This window comes from Gallinula chloropus (assembly GCF_964237585.1).
Source record: "Gallinula chloropus genome assembly, chromosome: Z".
Taxonomy (NCBI): domain Eukaryota; kingdom Metazoa; phylum Chordata; class Aves; order Gruiformes; family Rallidae; genus Gallinula; species Gallinula chloropus.
In genome coordinates, this window is record NC_140089.1 from 6,946,567 (window position 1) to 6,971,370 (window position 24,804).

Here is a 24,804-nt window from a genome sequence, read left to right on the forward strand (position 1 = left end):
GGGTTTATTTCTCATTATCCTATTCTGTTTTGATTGGGTAATAAATTAGATGGATTTTATTCCATATTAAGTCTCTTTTACCCGTGATGGTAACTGGTGAGTGATCTCTCCCTGTCCTTATCCCAACCCACGAGCCATTCATTATGCCTCTTCTCTCTCCTGCCCAGCTGAGGAGAGCAGGGATGGAGCAGCCTGGGGCACCTGGCCTCAACCCACCACAGTGATACAGGCTTTTTAGTTTCAGTCATTCATTCTTTTAGATGAATCTAACCCATGTCCTTTTTAGGAAACGAATGTTAACTAGTGAAAATTAGATGATTGTTGTTTGCTAGTTTCAGTGCATTTAATTAGGATGTTTCATTGCTCTCAAAATATTTTTTGGACTACTAGTTTTTATTAAAAAAACCCAGTGACAATAACAAATTACTCAACATTTAGATTTAAAATACTGCTATTATATGTCTAACACCAAATGGTTTGGTTTCTCATGGGTTTTTTTTTTCAGTAGGAAAGCATCGTAGAACACTACAATTAGTAATACCAGCATGCACCAGTATATTTATTACAGTGCACCTCAAATGACTATTTACGTCTTTGTACTTTGGACTGATCTGAGAAAATGCAAAATCTAAAGAAAATCAATGAAAGTGTGCTGAACATGTGCTTAACAAGCCATATGGAGAAAGCAGCAAGCAAAATGAGAAAGTAATTATTAGAAGATTTATTGTTCTTGGAAGATTGGAGATCCGCTTCCATAGGAATAATTAACATGTGAGGCTACCTGCAGGTACTCCCAAACTGCAGCATGATGATAGCAACTTGAAAAAAAATACACAGCTCATATTCACTGGGAGACCAGAAGTGCGAACTCTCAAACGTGCATCTTCCCAAAATATTACAAAGGAGAAGTAACATGAACATAAAGCTGTGATTCTTGAAAGCCATTAGTCTCCCTATACCTGTTAAAGGAGTGATATATGTGGCCTGGAATTAAGCATGTAGTGTGCTGTTACAGAATGTGTCTGGGGAAAAGCAAAAAAATGCAGCAGCCAGTCACCTTTTCATTATTTTTTCCCTTTTTTTCCTACTAATTGCATTTAGAACAAGCTGCTGTATATTCATGTCTTTTATTTCTTAGTTTCAGAGAGATATGTCCGATGTTTAATGATGCACACAAGCGTAGCTTCTGCAGGATTGTGTCCTGCAATAGGCTGGTGACATAAGTTGTAATAGAAATGTGTACATGGATAGTTTCTCAAATTGCTATAACCACCCAGGCAATTATAACTGGGGAATGTGTTCTGACATATTTGTCATTCTGTTAATTTTTATATTTTGCAAATTAATATTTTCTTAGAGAGTTCAGTTCTCACCACTGTGACATTCTGAATAGATGCTGTTGCTGTGAACATCTGTCAAGCCTTGGGTTTGTAATTGAAAACACAAACTAATAGGCAGACCCTCAGAAACGTTAAAGTCGCAGCTCTTTCAAGTTTAAACCATTCAATACCCAGTGATGATTGTCAGCAAGTTCTTTTATTTTTTTGTGGGTTTTTTTTCTTTATTAAATGCAGTCTTAAGTGAGTGAATAATTATGAGGCTGCTTTTCAATAAATCAAGATTAACACCTCTGTGCATACAGTAATGTTTGCAAATGCCAGACTTTGTACTGAATTCACAAATCTCCTCACGCACAAACTTGCAAGGGAGGCAAGACCACCAGTTCTTTAAAGCGAGATCAGGGGGGAAAAAAGAAATTATCAAAATGCTAAAATTTCTTCTGTCAGGAGGTGTATTACAGGTACTGTTAGTGAGATGACAAGATACAAAAAATTTTTTCACATGTGCTGGTTAATGAATAAGCTGTAGACTTGGGTTCAAAAGCATGATGGCGGGGATACCTGATGTTGGTAGCTCCTATCTGCTGACCCAAGTATTCACATACTCTGAAAGTTGCCCAAAGCCACTGCAAAGACCTCTGCAGACTACTAACTTGGGATGTAGTGATTATTCAGGGATATTGTACGTGTCACTCTGTACATGATAGGCCCGTTTGATTAATACGTATTTCCTCCATGGTATAAAAGTTAGAATGCCTGTTATCTTTAATAGGAGAGCAAGATTTAGCTTCTCTGTCTCCTGTCTTCTCTTACATTAAAAAATAATGTTGTGATTAATGAGTAGTAGCATGCTTCATATTTTTTCTTGTTCATAAAAATCTGTTCTGGCAAGTTATCTGAACTAAGTGAAGGGTGCATTTGAGTGGCTTAGTGGAATATGAAGGTCTACATAAGAGATTTTATTTCTTTAATGAATGCATAAAAAAGGACTGAAGTTATTATGGTTGCTATTATGTGTGTGTATATATATATCACATGTATATATATATATTTATCTTTTTTTTTCTCCCATCTCTCAGGACCCTGCCTTCCTAATCCATGCCATAATGGTGGGATATGTGAAATTAGTGAAGCGTACCGAGGCGACACATTCATAGGATATGTTTGTAAATGTCCAGAGGGATTTAATGGGATTCACTGCCAGCACAGTAAGTTCCACATGGTAACTTTTATTGTATTTATAGATAGGAGCCTTTTTATTGCTTGCAATGTTGAGGATTAATATGGGATCTGGTTTTCTGAAGTATATCAGTCTTTGCCCTTTGTGTTATGAGCAATATAATACTACAGAATAATACTACTACCTTCAGAAAATGACCTTACTTCCAGCGTACTAGATAGAACAATGCATAATTTACCACACATATTTTAGAGCATTGTAAGGAAAGGTAACTACATTTCTCATGGATTTAATGGGAAAGCATATTTGAAATAATAGGGATCTCTTCTTATCTTGGATTTGGTTTTATGTTTCTTTACACAGATGCTAGATGACAGTGGAAAGAATAACTAAAAAGAAATTTGTGAATATACATCTTCTAGATCTTTCTTTACCTATGCAGAATTATGAAGAAATGTTTTGAATCATGATGCTTGCATTCAAGAGTAGAAGATCCAGACTTAAATCAAGTCTAGTCCTGTTTAAAATACTGTTCTAATTAATATCATTTATGTGAAGTTTTTCCTAGTTTCAGGTCAGATTGGGAACAGCAGGTCTGTATCCTAGTCTCAGAGTGTGGAGTTACAGAACTGACATGTAGCTATATGGAAAAAAAATAATCTTCAGCTTTCAAGAATATCTCATGGTGGAGGGGTTGTATTGTAAGACCTACACTTCACCAACAAAAATATTAAGAAAATAGATGCTATATTTTTTGTGGTCATACTGAAAATTACAGATTCATGTTTCTCCACTTAATGTCATCAGAAGATCTGCGTGATCAAAAGCAATTAGTCAGAAGTATGCATGTCCACCTGCAAGTGACTTATCAGATTGTGTTTCACCTATAAACATATTCAGAGAATCAGAGAATCCTAGAATGGTTCGGGTGGGAAGAGACTTTAAAGATTATCTAGTTCCAACCCTCTGCCATGGGCAGGGATACCCTCCACTAGACCAGGTAATGCACATTATCTCATTGGCACTTAGAAGGGGTTTTTTTCAGATGTAAAAATCATTTAGAACAAGTGCTTGCCTAAGGAGGAACTCATGTGCCAAATTTGTATTTTATTTTCTGTAATAAAGTACAGCATGGTTCTTAAAAATCTCATGTTATTGATGCATTTGGAAGCTAACTGCTACCCAGTTAGAAGGTTAAAAACCCAAACAAACAGTCAAGAGTCCAGTTCTATTTGCACATAAAAGATAAATCCACTCATTCAAATCAGAATGAATAAGCACTGAATCCAGTCTACCTTAATTAAGTGCTCCATTTAGATACTTGTCTATAATTTGAATTGTCAGGAACCAATACAGTCCAGCTCAAATAACTACTTATTTTCATTATGGCCCTTAGATACTCAATGAAGAGTGTCTCCTAAGACCTGAATATGGATAGTCAATTTCATTAACTTTGGCCACACTCTGTCAGTTAATTATGTAGGTGACGTAGGCAGTCCCACTAACCTAATCTAGTTAAATTATGTGTCTACCTCTTCCACTGGGAACATGTTGGGTATTATCCATTCCTTTGGGATCTGTTCCATCTAGCCCTGGTTCTGGGCATGGCCAGAGCTGATGGCCAGCATCAGTCATATGGACTCTCTTGTGCATTGATGGTTATTTTGATAGAGCAGTCAGTAAAGAGAGGGGACTGAGTTAATCATGTAATCCTCATGGCAATGGATAGCCATGGCCAGCCTTTAAACCAATCTCAAAACCAGGACAACAGGCAAGATTATCCCAACCCTGTTCCTTGAACTTTCATGTGTCTGCCACCTGATAAGTGAAACAAAAGTCATTGGCGAGTGTAAAGAGGGGAAGCTGTACCCCATGGCTGCTGTAGTTGAGGGTACAGGGAGACTGTTTCTGTGTGCCATTGATATCCAGTCATATGGAGTAGCTCATGTGAAAACAACCTCACATTCTCAGGCACAGTCCATCATGAGACTGCTTTGTAGTTAGCATGTGATGCACAACACTTCTCCTTCTATTAAATGTCAAATAGGTGACCTTTATTAAGAAAGCAATGAAATTAATAACACCACAAATTTTCATCTAGCAGAATGAATGCCTAACGTGCTGCCTGGAAAATATCATCTCTTGTTACCTAATTCATGAAAAAAATGCACACAGTAGTGCATTATGGAGTGATGGATTGCAGTTGTTTGCTGGGTTCCCCATACCCTTCAAAAATATTCTGTTATGTAACAGCTAATGATCCTGATAATCAGTAAAGTATATGTATATCAGCCTCAGAATAAAGTAGAGCTCTCACAGAGGCAATTCAGATACAGAGCCCACAAAGGAAGCTAAAGTGATTTGATATAAGACAAGTTTATATGAACAGTTACACTTTGGGGGAGAATGATACTCAGTCCTTTTCAGATAATCTGATTTAAGACGTGATAATAAATCATGTACAATATATAGGTGTTCAGAAGGTCTCTAAGGATGCCAGCTATGAGAAGCAGTGGAGGTCTCTGCAATCAGGAAGAAGTATGGGACTTCAAGTGGTGGAGTTAATATAACTCTTTTATATCATATCCCTTTAGCTCAATTCACAAGGTTCCTTTGATACAAATTCCTCTGCTTCATAAAGTTTAGCAATTCAATTCTGAACTCACTGTAAATCAAGTAAGAAGTCTGTCAAAGTGGTTCCATCATAAAAAGGTAAATTAAAATGACCTCATTGCAAGACACATATCTTAATCTAAACTGTTAACATTTCTAAAAAGCACATTATGCTTCTCTTGTGCAAGATTTTATCTTGGATTTCTTTATGTCTAACATTCTGTTGCCAAATCAGTTAAGCTAGGTGATTGATTTTGTAGTTGAGATAACAGTCACAAAGCTGGTATTCTGTCATTCGCATCAACAAACATCCTGCCAATATTTTTGATATTCCTTGAACTTTTACCCATGTAAATAATTAATATGTAAATTATAAAATAGATCGTTAGCAATTTCACTGATTGTATATTCTAGATTTATTGAAAAACTGATAGTAATTGGCAATGGTTGTCTGAAAAGATGCTGATTCCCTGGTGGAAAAAGAACAGGAAAAAGTTTCCCATTTTAGGGCTCATAAACGAACAAATGTTTGAATAATAAAGCATACCTCAGGTAGAAACCTGGGCAGATTTTTGTGGCAATACCCAAGAACAATATGTTCTTCAACAATCCTCTGTGTTTACTTACCTGCTTGGTATGAAGATTCTTCCAAACCCCTGTATGGGTTGCAATTTGTTGCGCTGTTAACGTACTGCAACCTGGCTCTCAGCTGTGCTGTTGACGGTGTCTAGTGACAAGGAGAGAGGAGTTTACCTTGAGGCAAGGCAACTCTTCCTACAGCCATACTCCACTGAGAAAGCAGATCTCCCAGACAGTAACTGAAACCACTTAAATTCCTGGAAAACAGCATACAATTCATGCCCAAGAAGGCTAAGGCATACTCTGTGGCAGTGATGCTCATTCGTAAGAGAAGCAAATAATTTGGTTCCTTCAGGGTCACTTTGACTGAGAGGTTTGTAAATACATGCCCCTGTCATTCACCACAAAGAAGCATGTAATCATTGGGTGCGTTACAATTGCCTTTTCTTTAACCATGGATTTCAAGATAGTCAATCTTCTGAGATCTTTTCGGCTTTTATTGAAAAAGACCTACTGCTGTTCATGAGCCAGCATCTGTTGTTACACCATTACCAGCCTCACTAATCACTCTCCATGTGACAGGTGAAAAGGCTGGACAAATAGGCACTGTTCAGATAATTGTTAGCCTTCATGTACTTATAGGGGGATTATACTGTCACCTAGAAAAACAGTTCTGTGGAACAAGTCAAAATCCATGGAAATGTCAGAAGATTGAAATGGACATTCTTTCCACTAAAATAAAAAACCCCAAAACAACACACACACAAAAAAATCCATAACATTGAGATACAGAGCCAGTATGCGTTATTCTGATAATCGGATAGAGACTGCCTGCTGAAAAAAAAACAGGAAACTAAGGCACTAGATGCAACTCAGCTAACTGAGATGGCACAGAGATCCAACTAGAAAAATCAAGTTTGAAACAATAAAGTCTTCAGATTTAAAGGCTTGATTTGGATATGGTTTTGTATTCTGAAGATTGTTAACACTGTCAGTCATAACTAATAATGTAATAATCCCAGCGTTTGGATGGAGATCTTGTCACCTCCCCACTATAGATGGTCTGTGGTATGCATATCTGGGACATTAATGTATTGGGAAGCTGCACAGATGTGGACCATGTGCCAGAGCATCAGCCTACATTTTGATAGCATGTTGAGGCATCATCCGAACTACCCATAGGGCAGTGTTTTTTCCATATGGGGCTGAAACTGGAAAGGCCATTGGCCATGCATTTCTGGCCAGTTGATGTGATGCAGAACCTACAGTGTCAGCTCACCCACAAAATTTAAATCCTGATAAATTTTCCAGCTGCTAGGAAGAAATAAATGTGACTAAGCTGTAGAACATCCCATGACATGGATTTTTTGCATCACAATGATTGAGAGCTCTACCTCAACCTTTCCTGGCTGCAGTTTGGTAGTAGAGCACTCCAGAAACCATTCTTCACAGGTGTTTTTCACACAGCTGTCTTGTTTTGTAGACTGAAACCATCTCTTGTCTCACACAGGTACAGTTTGTTCCAAATCAGCTTTTCCTCTAGCTGAGTGGACAAACTTAATGTAGTAGGATACATACAGTTGCACCATAACAGTTCATCCCATGCTTCTGCTGATAAACACTTACAATGGACAACAGTGTCTCCTTTGGGCAGAAATATCTGTTTGGGCAGTTCTAAACCTACCCCAGGTGTTCCTTTGTTTTTATTATTTTTGGGGGGTGGGGGTGATGTAATTTTCATTGAAATTAGTTATATGCATATTTTTAACAAATTATATTAGCAATAAGTTATGTAATGGAGTAGCAATAATCTATGTAGTATATCAGTAGTAAGTTACATGTATAAGTATGTCTTCGGGAATTTATAGGTCTTAACATTGTTAAGCTGAAGTCTGAAAACTATTCTCATGTCTGATCAGTTACGGTTCCCAGATAGGAAGTATAATTTCAGCTCCACTCTTGTTATCATTTGCTTATACCACACTGTTTATTTTTCTCATTCACACTCATTTCCAATAGTTTGGGGGGGGGGGGGGTTGTTCTTGTTTTTGTTGTTGAATTACTGACATTAACGATTTTGTGATACATGGAGTTTCACCTGTCTAGTGAAAGAAAACAAAATCCCTTTTAAATTTGAAACCATTTATCTTTCAGCATGTTTTAATATTTATTTCTTGGTATATTATAAGACTAAAATGAAAGGCACTCAAAAGCTGCTTTTCTATGACACTGTTTTGCATGGATTTGTGTTACTCCTTATTTTTCCTATGCAAACAGTTGAAATGTTTTCCTTTTCTGATTCCCACAAGAGATTTTCATGAACTTTTAAAAAGTTTCTCAGTGGCTTTCTCAAAATCTTTTTTCTTTTGTGGTGCATTTTACTGCAGCAGAGAGCTATACTGAAGACAAAGCTGTACCATTTATTTGGTAGAAGATCCTTACAGTACTTTCTGTATTCTTTATGCAGCATTTTGTTGGAAGTTTCTTTTAGGTTTTTCCTGTTTTAACCAGATCAGGATGTTGAACTGAAGCTTTTATTAAGCTACCTTCTTTGATGCCAGAGTTTCTTTCATAAGATGTCATAGTGGGAGGAAATAGATCTTCCCGATTGCTTTTGGGTTTTATGGGGATATTGAACAGAGGGGTGGATTTGTTATGACCTATACACTGACTGAACTATATAATAGATGGTACTTTTAAGAAGATGTGTGTTTCTTTGGTATAAAAGTCACTTAGGTTGTCAATAGCCATTATAAACATCTTTTATAGAAGTCTAAATCTCTCTGCCTCTAATTACTGTCTTTCTTAAGGATTAGTATTATTTTACTGTGCAAAGAAATTATTGTTCCGAGAGTATATGAATTGCTGGGGTGGGTTTTTTTGTCTAATTTTTTCTGTGTTCTGCATTTAAAGATAACATATATAGCAAGAGATTTTGCACATACAAGTTCCCCTTTATATTTGAATTAGTGATAAATAGTGAATTAGAAATTATCTCTTTAAATTCAATAAGTTATCTCACTTCAACATAACACATTCTTTCTTTTACAATGTAAATATTATAATATGGCTTTTAAGTGGTTTTCCTCAGAATAACTATATTTCTAAACACTTTACACAAAAATAATTGCAGAGTCTTTCAAATGCTGCACGAAAACAGTTACAAAAAAGCCCACAAAGATTCCCTTTTAAGTCTTCAATAACTAGACTGCAGCATGTAGATGGTGTTACATGGCTTTGTGGAACAAGAATGTGGAAAAATACATGGATCGTGGTGTTACACACATTTTGTAACAGATAAATGTTGCAAGAAAATAATGAGTGCCTTCAGGACTTAAAAAAGGTTCTCTAGTAACAGATAGGGAACTGGAAACTATGATTCATCTGGTCTCTTCCACTCCTACTTTCACTGGCATATTTGTTTTTCCTTAAGCTACCATACCAGAGTTTGGAGTTTATATTTCTTACATATAATATCTTGTTCTTAAGCAGATAGGATATTTCAGGCAAAGGCATAATGATGCATTCATCATACAAACTTGAGTTTGCATTGCTAGCAAGTCTTCTTGGTAAAGAGCAGCAATAAGGAATCCAGTATCTCTTGATGTGTTATGCTTATTTTTTATTACTTAATACTGCATTCTTCCATGCAGTATCTACTATATAAATATTTGCAGTTTTCTACAAGAGTATGCATTGAAAGAAACAAAATGTATTGTTTAGGATGTCGATGTCATTTTAGTCCTTTGTGTTCTCATTTTTTTTCAGCTACCCTTTCATAGTTACCAAGAAGTACATGTTAATTTCATTTCTGTTTAAAAAGTGGTATAGAATGGTTTCCTTCACTTGAAAAGGTCATTTTGCAATATATAAAGGCCATTCTTCCCTTCTCTTTTCAGAACCTGAGTTAAGAAAATAGGCATCACTTACCGCTTTACTTTCTGTATTTAATTTCCCAAGTTCACTATTCTGGTTTGGGCAGCTTTTCAGAAGTGTGATGATTGTCCATTTTCTTTTTGTTCAGTCTTCAAACTTCTCCATGGGAATGCTCTCAATTTTGCCTTAACAAGGCCTTGGCACAGAAAGGCTCTGTAGAGGAAAACAGACTTTAAATGGAATGGGTGACTGGAAAACCTAAATTCATCTTGTTTATTAGTGTGGTCCTTTAGGTAGCCTTTCTGATCCTAACTGGTTTCTTTTATTGTAAACTTTTACCTTCACATTTGCCAGTTTGACAAGCAGTGTATTTTGTGGATGACCCTGTTTTCCATCTCTTTATACGAGTCCATCTTTATAACAGTCAAAAAACTAAGAGGGTGGTGAGGCACTGAAACAGGTTACTCAGGAAGGTGGTGGCTGCCCCATTCCTGGCAGTGTTCAAGGCCAGGTTGGTTGGTGAGAGGTCTAGTGAGAGGTTTCCCTGGAGCTAGTGAGAGGTTTCCCTGGGTTGGAGCTTGGTGATCTTTAAGGTCCCCTCAATTCTCTGATTCTGTGAAAATCCCTAACCATTCTATGATTCTAGGAAAATAATGCTTGTTATCGAGAGCAATATCCTGGCTTTCTGTACAGTAATAAGCTAATTTATTAATGCTTTGAACAGGAGTTTCTTTAACACAGCCATGAGGTGCTAAGTGACTTATAACATTGGGCTCTTTCCAAAGTTCCCAAAACTTACACAACTTCTTTTCAATAAAACACATCAAGAAGTTAAGACAGTGTGTTAACCCTAGTATTACATCAATACAGAGCTATTATCGTTGAATGTGTGGAATGGTTTGTGTTGAAATGGGCCTTCAAAAATCACATAGTTCAACCCCCCTGCCATGGGGGTGTTCCTTCACTGGACCAGGTTTATCCAATCTGAATTGACATTTCTAGGGACAGGGCATTCATGACTGTTCTGGGCAGTGTATCCCACACCATGTTCATCACAAAAAAAAGTTCCTCCTAATATCTGTATAACTTCACCATCTTTCAGTTTAAAACTGTCATCCCTTGTCCTCTCCCTATGGGCCCCTCTCCAATTTGTAATCCCCCTTCATATATTAAGTGCCTACTCTAAGGTCTCCCCAGAACCTTCTCATCTCCAGGCTGAACAGCCTCAACTCTCAGGCTTTGTGCACAGGTACTCCAGCCCTCTGACTGTTCTTGTACCTTCCTGTGGAGAAGGATTCCCTCTAACAGAGCCATGCCTTCATTGCACTGGGGACCCCAGAGGTGTGTCTCACATACAGGGTGTGAATCTGATGTACGGCTGGTGGAGGGTCTCCCATTGAGTCATCAGTCTCAGGAGGGACCCCCTTGCTTTCCAAACCCCTTCTCAGAGAGGAGTCCAGGTGCAGCTTGGTCTGGACTTAGTCCCAGATTTGGTCAACAGTTAATGTCTAAAGAATTACGTGTGTAGCCACATATCAGATTTACTGTTTGCCTGTCAGAGCCCCCAGAGGACTTCCACTGAGACCATTTCATAGAGCTGAAAAAGAAAGTTTATTAAGGCAGCAGACACAAAGAGTCCAGAACTGTTGTTGATTAATGCACTCCCTGCAATAGCGCTAATATATAATTATAATGCCAGCAAATTGCTCTCTCCTGGGTATTCTTCACAAAAAGGTGAACTTGCAATGCTTACCAAGAAGGCATCTCTGTCTTGGGTGGAAGACAAGGAGCACAGCCCATAGACTGCCTCTTCTGGGTCTTCAGTCTCTTGGTACCACCCCAGAGGTACCACCTCAGTACCCTTTATACCCCAACCTGAACTGTCCCATCCCAGGGGTGCCATTAAACATGATTTGGGTGGAGATTCAAGTGCTATAGTATGTTTTGCATGTGCTTCTTTTAGCTCTTTAACATATTTAGGGGGGCAACTTTAATACTAATTTCACAGATAAATAAGCAAAAGTTCTCACTCTGGGCACCATGGCCTTCAAGATTCTGTGTAGAAACTGTCTATCCATTTATTCCACACTCTGAAGCCAAAACAGGGCCATCCTGCTGCCATAAGACTCCCTTCTTTGTCTGCTTTTCCTGCTTCTTCTATCAACCTTGTGGATCTCCATTCAGAATGCCTGCATAAGAGATAAGTGGACATCAGTTTTTCAGTTATTTATGTGCAGTTGTCACAATCTGGATGCATCAAGTGGGATCTTGAGAGAGTGGAGGGTGACAATCACCTCCCTTGACCTGATGGACACCTTTCTTTTTATGTAGTGCAGAATACAGTTAGTGCTCTGGGTTACTATCGTATTGCTGGCTTATAACCAGTTTTTAATCCTCTGGTAGTCCCAGATCTTTCTCTGCAGGGCTGCTCTCTATCCATGCATCCTCCAGTCTATACTGGTATTGAGGATTGCCCCAATCCAGGTGCAAAACCTTGCACTTGGCCTTGTTGAACTTCATGAGATTTACATGGGCCCACTTTTCCAGACTGTGAAGGCCCATCTGGGTGACATCCTGTCCCTGAAGTGAGTCGGCTACACCACTCAGCGTGGTGTCATCTGCAGACTTGCTGGTGATGCATTCAATCCCACACAAGAGAACAACTGATGAATGACAATAGAATGATGGATGGTTAAAGAAGGAGCACCTGAAAACTGGAAGTGATCAAAGCGTGTCATCTCCATTACTTCTCGCTGCTTTTTATGCCCACACAGGTAGACAAGGGAAATGTTAAAGACAATTTCAGCCATTGTGATGGTTTAGGATGAATTCAGCCATACCACAGCTTTAAAGAAAGGATTGTTTTCAGTCTTTGTTGTGCTCACAGATTCATTACAGAAATAACAGCACATTTCTGAGAGAAAGATAATGAAGATAAATGAAATCTTGAAATGAAATCTCATTGTTCAGTGAGACAAAACTTACAATTTAGAATTTTGTCACACAGTGGCACGGCCTGATCCATCTGTGTAGGAAACAGCTGTTAGAAAAAAAAAGATGAGCTTTGTAATTTAGATATTTTTCTTTTTTATTATTATTATTATTCTTTCGCTGCCATAAGAACTACTGTGCTCAACCATCTGTGTGTGTAGGTGCGTCAAGGATGTGGAATTAAATACTCTATTTGTATTAGGAGCTCATGCTGGCACAGGGCTGTGCAGTTCTATGTTACTATATAGAATACTAGTATTCCCATTGTGCATTGAACTAGTTGAGAATTATGTGACTGATTTAGATGTTTGGAACTTGAACAATTCACATGGCAATTTTTCTAAAAAATAAATAAAGAAAAAGATGTAATCATCAGGTGCTGGTTTTATACTACAGACTAAAATGAACAGTCTGAAGAAGCCAAAAACTTTTTAGAAGGAAGATTGAGAAGTATGTTCAGCATTCTACCTACTCTTTTGAAATTATAAGTGGTATTTATTCATGTGGATACACTTTTGAGATTAGTGGGTTTATCTGTAAGCAAGCTGTATAGAGAGGAAGAGAAGGATCAGACTCATTATCTGTTTGTATAAAACTTGAAAAAAAGGGACTTGGACTTGAAGCTCAGTATAATAAGATAATAGTCTAACAGTGTGTATCAATCTGCATTACAAATGTATTCCATTTGTATTCGTAATATATCTCAAGCAAAACTCACGGTGCTATCACATTTGCATACAGATACCCAGGATATTCTTCTAGCTTGCATTTGTTCTGATGTGTTAAATATCATACAATTATGTCTGTAAGGCATCTGAATGAGTGTTACAGTTTGAAATAGGACTGTATTTTTTAAGGAAAGTCTCTTGATCATTTCCACGTACTATGCTTTGCCTCATGTTACAGAAGTCTCAGAGCACAAGAACTGTGTCTTTTTGAGATGAAAATAATATGAAAGAAAATAGTCTGGTAATCTAAAATTCCTCACATGCACACTAGGAATTCACATAGAACTTTCCAATGGCTAAATGGTCATTCTGTCCACCCAGGCAGGCTAGAACTTGTATATATAAAGCATCCCAGAGTAGGGACAGGAAGACATTGTGCCCTCAGCACTAATCAGTTCAATCTACAATCATAATTTTGTTAAACCACACTACTTATAAGTGGAGACATAATCTGCGTGTGCCTCTGGTTTTCGTCAAGTACATGTCAGGGCGGTTGGAACTAGATGGTCTTTGGGATTGCTTCCAACCCAAAGTACTCTGTGATTCTGTGATAAAACAATGAGTAGATCTTGTTTATCTTCCTTTTCCTATGACTTGCTAATGTCTGACACCAAAAGATTAATTTGTTTTTCTGCAGTGTTTTCTTTAATTTTTTTAATGTTGTCAGAATGGTTTGTGTTGAAAGGGATCTCAAAGCCCATCTGTTTCCATTACCACCCCCTCCGTGGGCACTCCTCTAGACCAGGTTGTTCAAAGCCCCGTCCATCCTGGCCTTGAACCCTGACAGGGATCCAGGGGCAACCACAGCTTCTCTGGGCACTCTGTGCCAGGTCCTCTCCATCCTCACAGGCAAGGACTTCTTCCTAATATCTAATCTAATCTAAATATCCCTTCCTTTAGTTTAAGACCATTACCCCTCATCCTATCACTACACTCCCTGATACGCAGTCCCTCTCAAGCTTTCCTGTAGCTCTTTTAGGGAATGGAAGGCTGCAATAAGGTGTCTCTGGAGCCTTCTCTTCTCCAGGCTGAACAACCCCAACTCTCTCAGCCTGTCTGCACAGGAGATGTGGTCCAGCCCTCTGATCATCTTTGTGGCCTCCTCTGGACACGCTCCAATAGCTCCATGTCCTTCCTGTACTGGGAACCCCAGAGTGGGATGCAGTACTGCAGGGGAGGTGTCACCAGAGCAGAGTAGTGGGGCAGAATCACCTTCCTTGACTTCTTGGCCATGCTGCTTTCAATGCAGCCCGGGACACAGTTGTCTTTCTGGGCTTTCTTCATCACCTTCCCAGGGTCTGAAGTGAGACTGAGCAAATTGTTCCCCAGGTCTTTACTCTTGCTTTTATGCTTGTGTACATATACTATAAGCAAATGTACAGTTCTTACAGGACTAAGGATATACCTTTGGCTATAATGAACATAGTGATTTACTATACTGACTGACAGACATTTGGTTAATCGTGTATTAAGTCATACATTCATTTATTATCCCTCTGTAACTCTTAAGTGATTTATAAATGTGATTTTAACCTAATATGTGTCCATTTATGTTAAATGTAATGAAATGGGGCACTCCACAGCCACCTGAGGGGAAAGAGAGGTTTGAGGACTGAGCCAAAAGATCTATTATAGTGCTAGATTATTTCTGTGACTAAATCTCACAATAAGATTCATAAGCCATAAAGCATGCATATATTTATGAGCAGCTAGGAGTATGAATTTCAAAGGTATTGGCAAAGAGTAAAAATGACCTTTACACAGCACTTTTATTTGCGCTTCTGCAATATAAGTGCACTGAAGTCCCACGGACAACTTTTTATGAGAGCTTAAATGAGATGTATATAGATTGGCCATAAAGGAAAACATTTCACTTCATGTATATCAGACACATGGACAGATATAACCATCTGGTTTAGTCATTTTAGAACACCCATCATCATATCCTCCAGGATTTTTTGGTCTAATAACATTTTTCAGAACTCATGCCACAACTTTACTCATGCGAAAAAGCTATATCCCTACACTCACTGTATCCCGAAATGCATAAACAGCTGCATTTTGAAACAATATAATTATTTCAGGATATGTGAAATATGCTAATTTACTGATCTGGGTTCAAACTTGCTTTGAAAATAATTGGACTTCTTGCCATGAGCCCACCTACGCTACTGTAACAAATAATCCATTTAGAGGTTGTTGTCTAATGCTGAATAAGTTAAGTTTACTTGTGAAGTTGAGATTTTTGGAACATTGCTTGCAATAAAAAATGATTCACAAGTTGATTCACTTTTTTAATAAGATTTTTTTTTCTCAACAACAGTGAAAATGATTTTTCAAAAGCTTGTTATATAAATAGCCAATTACTTTAATAAGGTTCATTGGAAATGATAGGAACTGTTGCCCTGAAGACATGCTTCTACAATGTAAAATTAAATGGTATGTTCCTTAATGGGATGAAGGTTTTCATGCCAATATACATTAAAAGTAATTAAAAATGAAAAATCTGCTTCAATTTATATGAAAACTTTTAAAGTACCAACTCTTTTTAAACTAATACAAAAGGTCCTGGGAATGCTATTCCAAAATTCTATTAAATTTAAATTACCTCTGAAGAAAAGCTATTAAATATGGATTTTAAACAGGTAAATAGAAGATCAGGAAATACTGGCATAATCTAGTCTTGGAAGTGTGACTCCACAGAGAAAATTATAATAATGTTTTAGTGGCTATGACTAAAAGATTAAAAAAAAAAGAGAGGCAGTAGGCACCAACACAGATTCAAATTTCTTTGTATGATCAGAGCAATAGTCATATTCTAATTTATTTCATGTGAGTTTCAAAACAGAAATGGGGATTAAATGTATCCTCGAAATACACCAAAAAAAAGTACAAAAATAAAGCCACAAATAGTGCTGTGAATGCAACAAGATGTATAGTTACTGCAGCAAAGATTCCTGTAGAGCCCAACCATATTTAGACTCAGCTCAAAGTCCTTTGAACTCAGCGTGCGCCTCTACTCTCTCTAAAAGCTGCCATTAGACACATGAAATTAATTCTCTCATCTCACCATTCTTTCACATAGCTTCCAATGCTTTCTAAGGAAAACAACTCCAAACGGCTTTTGGAGTGTAAAAAAAATACAGAAATAATTTAATTTGCTGTCTTGCTGGAAAATCTGCTCATTATAAAATGTGCATAGCACATAAAATGCTAAATGTGCATACTGAAGTGATGCATAAACTTTGCAGTGTTCACAGAGGTTGCCCCACAGGTCATTAGCAATTATTAAATTGATTTTTTCTTTCCTTGTCTTTAATTCAAAGTGACAAAAGAAGAACAGTGTTCTGCAAAATATTTCAGTGAGTTTTGGTTTTTTTATATAATTTTTTATTGTTTTCCTAATAGTTCTACAGTTAATTGTAGCATTCTGAAAACTGTTGTTACAGTTACTATTTTGTAGAAGTGACTGTTAATTAGTGACTTACAAACTATACATTGAATTTGGAAATGTAAGGGTTGTATAGAGGAATGTTGATGGTTGTGTAGAGGAAATACCATTATAGAAAAGGAAGAAAGCTAGGGAAATGCTATAGCTAATAAAACTATTTTTTAAAGTGATTTTACAGATAAATGCTACAACTAATTCACTGGTGCTGTAAGAGCATTACTTTGAATTGAGGTGTAAAATGTAGGTGGAAAAGATGGTAAGTGAACTGGTGGGTAATATAATTAGTCAGAATAAAAAAATCTGTATCAAAACTAAAGAATTTACTTGCCAGACTAAACTTAAGAAAATGTCATTAAAAAAAAATGAAATATTATTTCAGTTATTCAGAACTCAGTTTTTTTTCCAAATAGAGTGAACAGAAAATATATATATATGTGTGTGTGTATATATTCCAAGTTTTTCTGTAACAAGTTTGCCTAAAATTACATGAGAGTATCTCAAACATTCATGTGTTGTCATGCCAAAAATACCTGACTTATGTCTAGACATTGTTTTTATTGCCTTGGCTTATTTAGAATGCTTCTTTTGGGTTCAAAACAAAACTTTAGCAGCACTCTTACTTTTCTGATCTATTCAAGATCAGATAATAATGATATCTGAGCAGTGAATCACTTCAGTATGACATGATAGTTGAAGTTTCCTGCAGGTTATTTGGCACAGCAGTTTTGGAGCCTTCTGTGGTCAGGAAACTAGCTTTGAAAAAGCAGTGAAACCACTCAATTTCAATAGAAGTCTGTCCTGTGTTGAGTATGAAGTAAATGCATCCAGTTTAGAATTAATGATATGCACTAAATTCCCAGATTTCATCGGAATATGCTCCAGTTAATTTCAAATGTTTCAGAAAAGGGTCATACCAGTAACCTATTAGTACTTTTTTTTAAACCTTTTGTTTGCATTAATTACAGCCAAAAACTTCTTCAGAAGCACGTTTACTATTACAAGTTTTATTAAACTTGTAATTAACAATAAGGAAATGGATTATTACCATGGTTATTACTTATCTCCTCTGTATCTTTTAATCAAAAATTGAAGGTGCCCTACCTGTTTGCAAACATGTTAGCGATGCGTATACACTCTGTGTAATTACAACCTTTTTAGCTTTTTATAAAAAATCAGGTGGTCCTCATGTCAAGAGACTTTCACAATTTAGATTTTTTTTTGTCAACCACATGAATACAGGAAGAACATTTTCACCACTTTCTTTTTTAAAAGAAAATATTTTACCAAAAAGTTTCATACTCTTAAAGGAAATGTGTCTTTCTATATGTGAATTGCTGTAATACTTCAGATTTCATCATTTGACTGAGTAGCTCTCTGTTAAGGTAGCCATATTAAATTCCATTAATTCCCACGAGTATGATTCTTTACCAAATAAAACTGCTATAATTACATTATTTTCAGTGAAGTTTTACCATTTAATCTCATAAAAAATATGGTGGTTGAACAAATTGGTACAAATTTGTAATAACAAAGAAGAGTAATAATGAAACGTGTGGTTATCTGAAAGTTCATGTTTGAACAATAACAGGATATTACAAAGTTCTGCAAGCAAGATCTTACATTTTATGTGGTCTTACTGATGTACTTGTTTGTGTAATTAAATATTTCAGGATCAATATGCAACAAAGACAAAACAATGAGAAAATACTCAAAAATACTGAGTAAATATTTTAAAAATACTTCATTTAAAATGTATATCAAGAGCCATCAAGCAACTACAAGAAAAGCCTATACTAAGCGCCAACCTTCAACTAAGAGTTATTCTATACATGTGTTTCTCCACTTTACACATAACTAGTTTCTAAATGTGAAGTTAGGGCTTGATATTTATCCAGTGTATAGTTGTGAATCTTCATAGAAGCCAGTTGTGACACAGATACTATAACCAGTTGATCTGTTCCCTTCATTGTTCTATACGCTAAATTGATTTCAATATGGAAAAAAAAAACTATTTGCAACACTAGTAACTCATAACTTATGAATGAAATGGATTATGTCTTATCAATGTGCCTAATAAGGGCCAAGTTGACTTCCACTATGAACACTTGAAACTAGATGCTGCAGTTTCGATGGGCCAACCACTCTATTAAGACAGAAGACTTGACTAAAAACATGCCTTAGAGTTGAGATGAGCAGACCAGGTGTGATCAGGAAGCCAAAGTAAGTATATAATCAAAGGATAAGGAAAGAATGTGCTCATCAGCAGGAGGGACCTTCAGGAAATCTATTCTGTAAAAAGTAATCCTGGATCAGAAACAAGGGTTCAGGTGGCAGGAAAAAGGAATTTGGGCTCAGTAAAGAACAAGCAAGCAGGGGACCGGAACAAGGTACTGGTGTGCATTTGCAGCCAAAATCACAAGCTGCGTTGGCATAAACAGCTGATTGAGTTTATTACTCCTTTCATCACAAAAAGTCAGGTTTACACCAAATAACCTGCTGAAGAACTCAATAAGAGATAACCTTTTTATTAGAAGAGTTACATTATTTATATACCCATTTCATGCGTGGTAATTTTGCCGAAAAACATATGTGACTGAAGTTTATAGGTAAAGTCCAAAATGAGGTTTTATATTTTTAATTATGTTTGTAGGGAAAGTACTTTGGGTTTTTTTATGGGGTTTTTTTAAATACCTAGAGGATTTTTTAAAAATTGTGATCTAAAAAAAAGACAAAATACAAGATTTCTGCCTCATGATGATTCTCCAAATCACTATATAGTATAGCAAAGTTGTCTCTTAGTCACTCAGTTTCTGAGAACATACTTCTGTTCCAGGGCTTTCAAACAGAAGCCTGCTTAATGGCTTTGTAGTTACAGTTTGATCTTAGGAGGTAGGAAATATAAATTTAATAATCTTCAGCATAAAAAGAAACCTTAGCATAGCTTTTGTTTCCTAATCAACTCTCTTAGCCCTTCAAGCTGTTATTTAAGGAACAGTCTATTTTCAGAAAATGGTCAGTGTTTCCTTGTTCCTACGCAGCTATCAATTACACAATCCACCTCCAGTAGAGAAATCTTGGGGGACTGGGAATGGGGGGAGGCATGTGTGCGTTTTTGGGGATTGGGGGGGGGGTTAGCTAACCTGAGGACTAAATACAGGCTTTTCCTATGTTGGCATTTAAACCTCTTCAGGAGCCTATTTCACTCAGTTTTTAACAGTTTTATTAGGTCCCTCTAAGGAACTCTGAATTCTCTGGTAGTATCCAGCTATCTCTGTTTTATTTACTGCAATGCGTAAGATTGTTGTCTGAACTAGACTTTAAAATCTGACCTGGCAGAGAAGCTAAACCTGCCTGAAAATTCATGAGCAATCTACAGAGATTTTACTTCGTATGAGTTAATTTACATTAAAAGCACATATTTCTTGCACATAGTCAATAAAGAACATGCATCTGACAACATCCAGAGAGCTTTTCTTTAGGAGTCTTTATTGTCTTTAGCAGCAACAACTCCAGAAATTCTTTTATTGAAAAATTTCTATTCAGATTTACTTGTGATTGTCACACTATGACAAAGTTTAGAAGGAAATATGTATGTTTCAGAAGAAAGAACTACACCAGCTGGTGCAAAGTTTAGTAACAGAAGTGGCCCATCAAAGAATTTGAACAAAATCTGACCACAATTTGCAGAAACCAATTTTAATTAAGTACTCTGCATCTGCACATTCAATCATGTGAAATAACAAATAGTAAATTAAATAATTCTGTATAATTTATGCTGCTTTCTTGAACACAGTTCAGTTCATTGTCTTTCCAACTAAATGTCTGTTCTGGTATCATACTTGATGCTACACTGAGCTTGTCTTTCCATGTTCATCAAATATGACATATTTGTTTGAACTGATGGTACTAAAGGTTCTCAAATTACTGGGGGGGGGGGAGAGGGGGGGGGAATACCTGTAGGATCCAAGTAACAAAGATAATGATAAAAACCTTCCATCTATCTACACTGATCATAGCTAATTTCACCAATCGGATAGAATATGAGAATTACTGTAAAAGTATCTCATACTGTTTTCTACATCACTGCATAGAGAGTACAAAATATGCTGAAAAGCTGTGCATTTTTTCCAACACATTTCAATATGAATGGCAAATTAGAAAAATATAAATACCCTGAGAAGATACTATCTTTACACAGAAAAGCTTTTAAGAGGATAAATGGCTACTTCTATTTCAGCAAGAAAGAGATAGTTCATATGTTCACTTAATGTTTTTTAGTTCACAGTGACCTTGATATTTTTTTCACACAAATGTGCTGGCCTGTATTAAAATGATGAATGACCTGCTGAAAATGTAAGGTTAATAGGCTTTGCTTAAAAAGGCAAATAGGGAGCTGAAGAATCTTGTTAAATTTTATAAATACATATAAAGAATTTAATTTAGAATTGAGCAGGTCTTTTCTTTGGTCATTTCCCTTGGCAGGTTTTATTTCTTGCACTCTAAGCTGTTACTCCTCTTCCTCCTCTTTAACAGACAGAAATTCAGCAAATGCTGTGAATTTTTATTAGCCTAGTATGTTATATCTTTATAGGTACCAAATAATAAAACATGAGTGATTAAAAAAAAGCTCAGTAATCAGTAACCATCATGAATTTTAGTAGAGAAAAGCTAAAATTGTTCCGGTTTAAAGAACTGAAACTAGTGGCCACATTTAGCTGAAGGTCTGTCACTGCATTGATGTTCACAGTACTGGGAAGGCTATGAGACAATCACAGAAGGTTTGAGGGTGAAAGGGACCACTGGAAATATCTGGGTCAGCCCCTCCAGCTCAAGCAGGGCTACCTAGAGCTGGCTGCCCAGGATTATATCCCAATGTTTTTTGAATACTGCCAAAGATGGTGCCTCTACAAACACCATGGGCAACTTATGCTACTGCTCAATCACCCTCACAGTAAGTGTTTTCTGACGTTGCTATGGGAAGTCCTGTGTTTCGATTTGTGCCCATTGCCTCTTCTTCTGTCATGGGTCATCAATGAAAAGAGCCTGGCTCAACCTTTGCATTCCTTCAGGTACTTACATACACTGATGAGTTTCCTCCTGACCCTCTTCTTCTTTAAGCTAAGCAATGCCAGGTCTCTTGGCCTTTTCTGATAGGTGAGGTGCTCCACTCACTTAATCATCTTAGCGACCCTTTGTTGAACTTTTTCCAGTGTGTGTATGTCTCTCATACTGGAGTGCCTAGAACTGGACACAGCAGCCAGATTTGTCTCCTCAGTGCTAAGCAGAGAGTCAGTATCACTGCCCTTAACCTGCTGGCTGTGCTCTGTTGAGTGCAGCCCAGGAGGCTGTTGAACTTCTTTGCCATGAGTGTACATTGGTATCTCATGGTCTACTTCTTGTCCACCAGGACCCCCAGGTCCTTCTCTGCCAAGCTGCCTTCCAGCTGGTCAGCCCCCCCAGCACATACTGGTGCCTGGGGTTGTTCCTCCCCAGAGGCAGAGTCGGGACTTTGCACTGGCACTTGTTGAACTTCATGAGGTTCCCATTTGGACTGTTTTTCCAAGCTGTTGGTTCCCTCTGGACACGTGCATTGATACACATGTGTTGTATCAACCACTCCTGTCAGTTTTGCGTCTTCCTCAAAATTGGTATGGGTGCTGGTTTATGCTGCCCCACCATTCAGATCATTATTGAACTTGCTGAACAGTATCAGTCCAGTATTTTTTCTAGAGGTACATTGATCATCACTGGCCTCCAGCTAGACTTCATACCACTGTTCAACATCCTTTGTGCCTGGCCATTCAGTCAGTTTTCAACCTACCTCACATACAACTGTTATTTCAGACAGGTAAAGTAATTTGGCAGAAAATACCCCCACATCTTTCATTCCAACTTCTTCTCAGATATCAGAGGGGCTGGGGGCATCTAGGCTGAGATTCTGAGTCCCAATTCACAGAATCACAGAATCACAAGGTTGAAAGAGACCTTTGAGGATCATCAAGTCCAACCATTCCCATCCTATGCCAAACCATATCCCTAAGTACCTCATCAACCCATTTTTTGAACACGTCCAGGGAAGATGACTCAACCACCTGCCTGGGCAGCCTGTTCCAGGCCCTGACAACTCTTTCAGTAAAAAATTTTTTTAATATCCAATCTAAACCTGCCCTGGCACAGCTTCATGCCCTGGCCCCTTGTCTTATGTCCTGTCACCTGGCTGAAGAGGCCATCGTCCACCTCTCTACAACCTCCCTTCAGGTAGTTGTAGGTGGTGATAAGGTCTCCCCTCAGTCTCCTCTTCTCCAAGCTAAACAGCCCCAGCTCCCTCAGCCGCTTCTCATCGGATTTGCCCTCCAGCCCCTTCACCAGCCTGGTTGCCCTTCTCTGCACTTGCTCCAGGACCTCAATGTCCTTCTTATGGTGGGGAGCCCAGAACTGCACACAGCACTCGAGGTGTGGCCTCACCAATGCCGAGTACAGGGGCACAATTACCTCCCTAGACCTACTGGCCACACTGGTTTTGATACAAGCCAAGATGCCATTGGCCTTCTTGGGCGCATGCGCACACTGCTGGCTCATATTCAGCCTGCAGTCAACCAAAAGCCCCAGATCCTTCTCTTCCTGACAGCTCTCCAGCCAACCTCCCCCAAGCCTGTAGCGCTGCCTGGGGTTGTTATGTCCCATGTGCAGCACTCTACACTTGGCCATGTTCAGCTTCATCCGGTTGGTCTCAGCCCATGGGTCCAGTCTGCTCAGATCTCTCTGAAGAGCCTCCCTACCCTCAGGCAGATCAACACTTCCTCCTAGTTCAGCACTCTTAAGTTTGGTCACATTCAATATACTGAACTGTGATGATTACAGATGCACTAATAGTGCAAGGCACGTTATTACTAGTCACATTCTATAAACTAGCACCGTGAGACTCAAGCAGTTTGGCTATGTTCAATATGAACTACCATGGCTAGGTTAGTGAATGGTGCAATTTACTAAGTCCCAATTCAGAGTGCAGACTCTTTGTATTGCCAGTGATGATAAACAGTCTACAAAAGCAGGTCCAAGTTATTTAATGGCATAAGGCAACACAAACCAAAGAAAAAAGAATATAAAACTACTCAGGTAACAAAAATAACTCTATACAGAGGTTTCTAAGTTTCCTAGGATAGCTAAGTGCCTGATTCTCACTCAAGGCATCCCTGAGAAAGAGTGGTTCAGCCTGTTAACTGGTCCCAGAAGTAAGCAGTGGTTTGTGATGGTATCTTCTTGACTTGTTGCACTGGTGTCTTCCCTAATATCTCTCCGGTTTTGAGCAACTTTTATATTATTCTTACATATCAGGTGGAGCTTGAGTGACTCTAGCCATACATACCTTTGTTGTGATTGGTGTAAATTTTCCTTGCTTTGTGATTAAAGGAATAGGCTAAAAGAAATTCAGAGTGCAGGATGAGTGCAGGGTGGTTGCACCTTGGAGGCAGTTAGCTTTTGGGATGGAGGTATGTTTTTGTATTATAAAGGTATTATAGTGAGGGAAGTTCACCAAAACGACATTCTATGATTCTATGACACGATCTTGACAGCAAAATGAACAGCTGGCTCAGTTCTAGTTCAGTTCTCTCTCAGGGCAGGAACAATGCAGCTTCTCGGTACCATAGTACACCAGGTCCCCGTAGAGCCTGGCCACGGTGCCTCCACTCTGCTCTACCCTCCATGTACTGTTCTCTCAGGGTTAGCACATTAAGCTCTCCTGATGTTGTCAACCATTACGGTTGCCTAGGGAACTTTTTGGAGAATGGACTCTCGACTTATCAGCTGTTCTTCACCCTGGAAGTTTCTTTGGTGCTGAACCGTATCAATCATATTTGGGAAAGTCATGTGTATTAAAACAGAGAATTTTCATACGTAGATTTATAGTAAAAATTTTTTAAAAATCAAATAATAAGTACAAAAGTTAAGTAGATAAGTTAAAAACTTTGTTGACAGAGCTTGTCTGCTTCTACTGCACAAGTCTTACTGCATCAGGTTTATACATTTATTTGTGTTGCCAGCCCA

General features: G+C 37.9%; 1 protein-coding gene across 1 annotated transcript in view; it reads left to right on the forward strand.

Moving 5' to 3' along the window:
- EDIL3 (EGF like repeats and discoidin domains 3) overlaps positions 1-24,804 on the forward strand; it is a gene marked incomplete at both ends in the record, with an annotated part of 273,859 nt that overhangs the window by 134,947 nt on the left and 114,108 nt on the right. Inside the window, one exon of the mRNA XM_084278226.1 lies at positions 2,420-2,548. Coding sequence (XP_084134352.1) covers positions 2,420-2,548 — 129 coding nt within the window. The remainder of the gene's footprint in view (positions 1-2,419; positions 2,549-24,804) is intronic.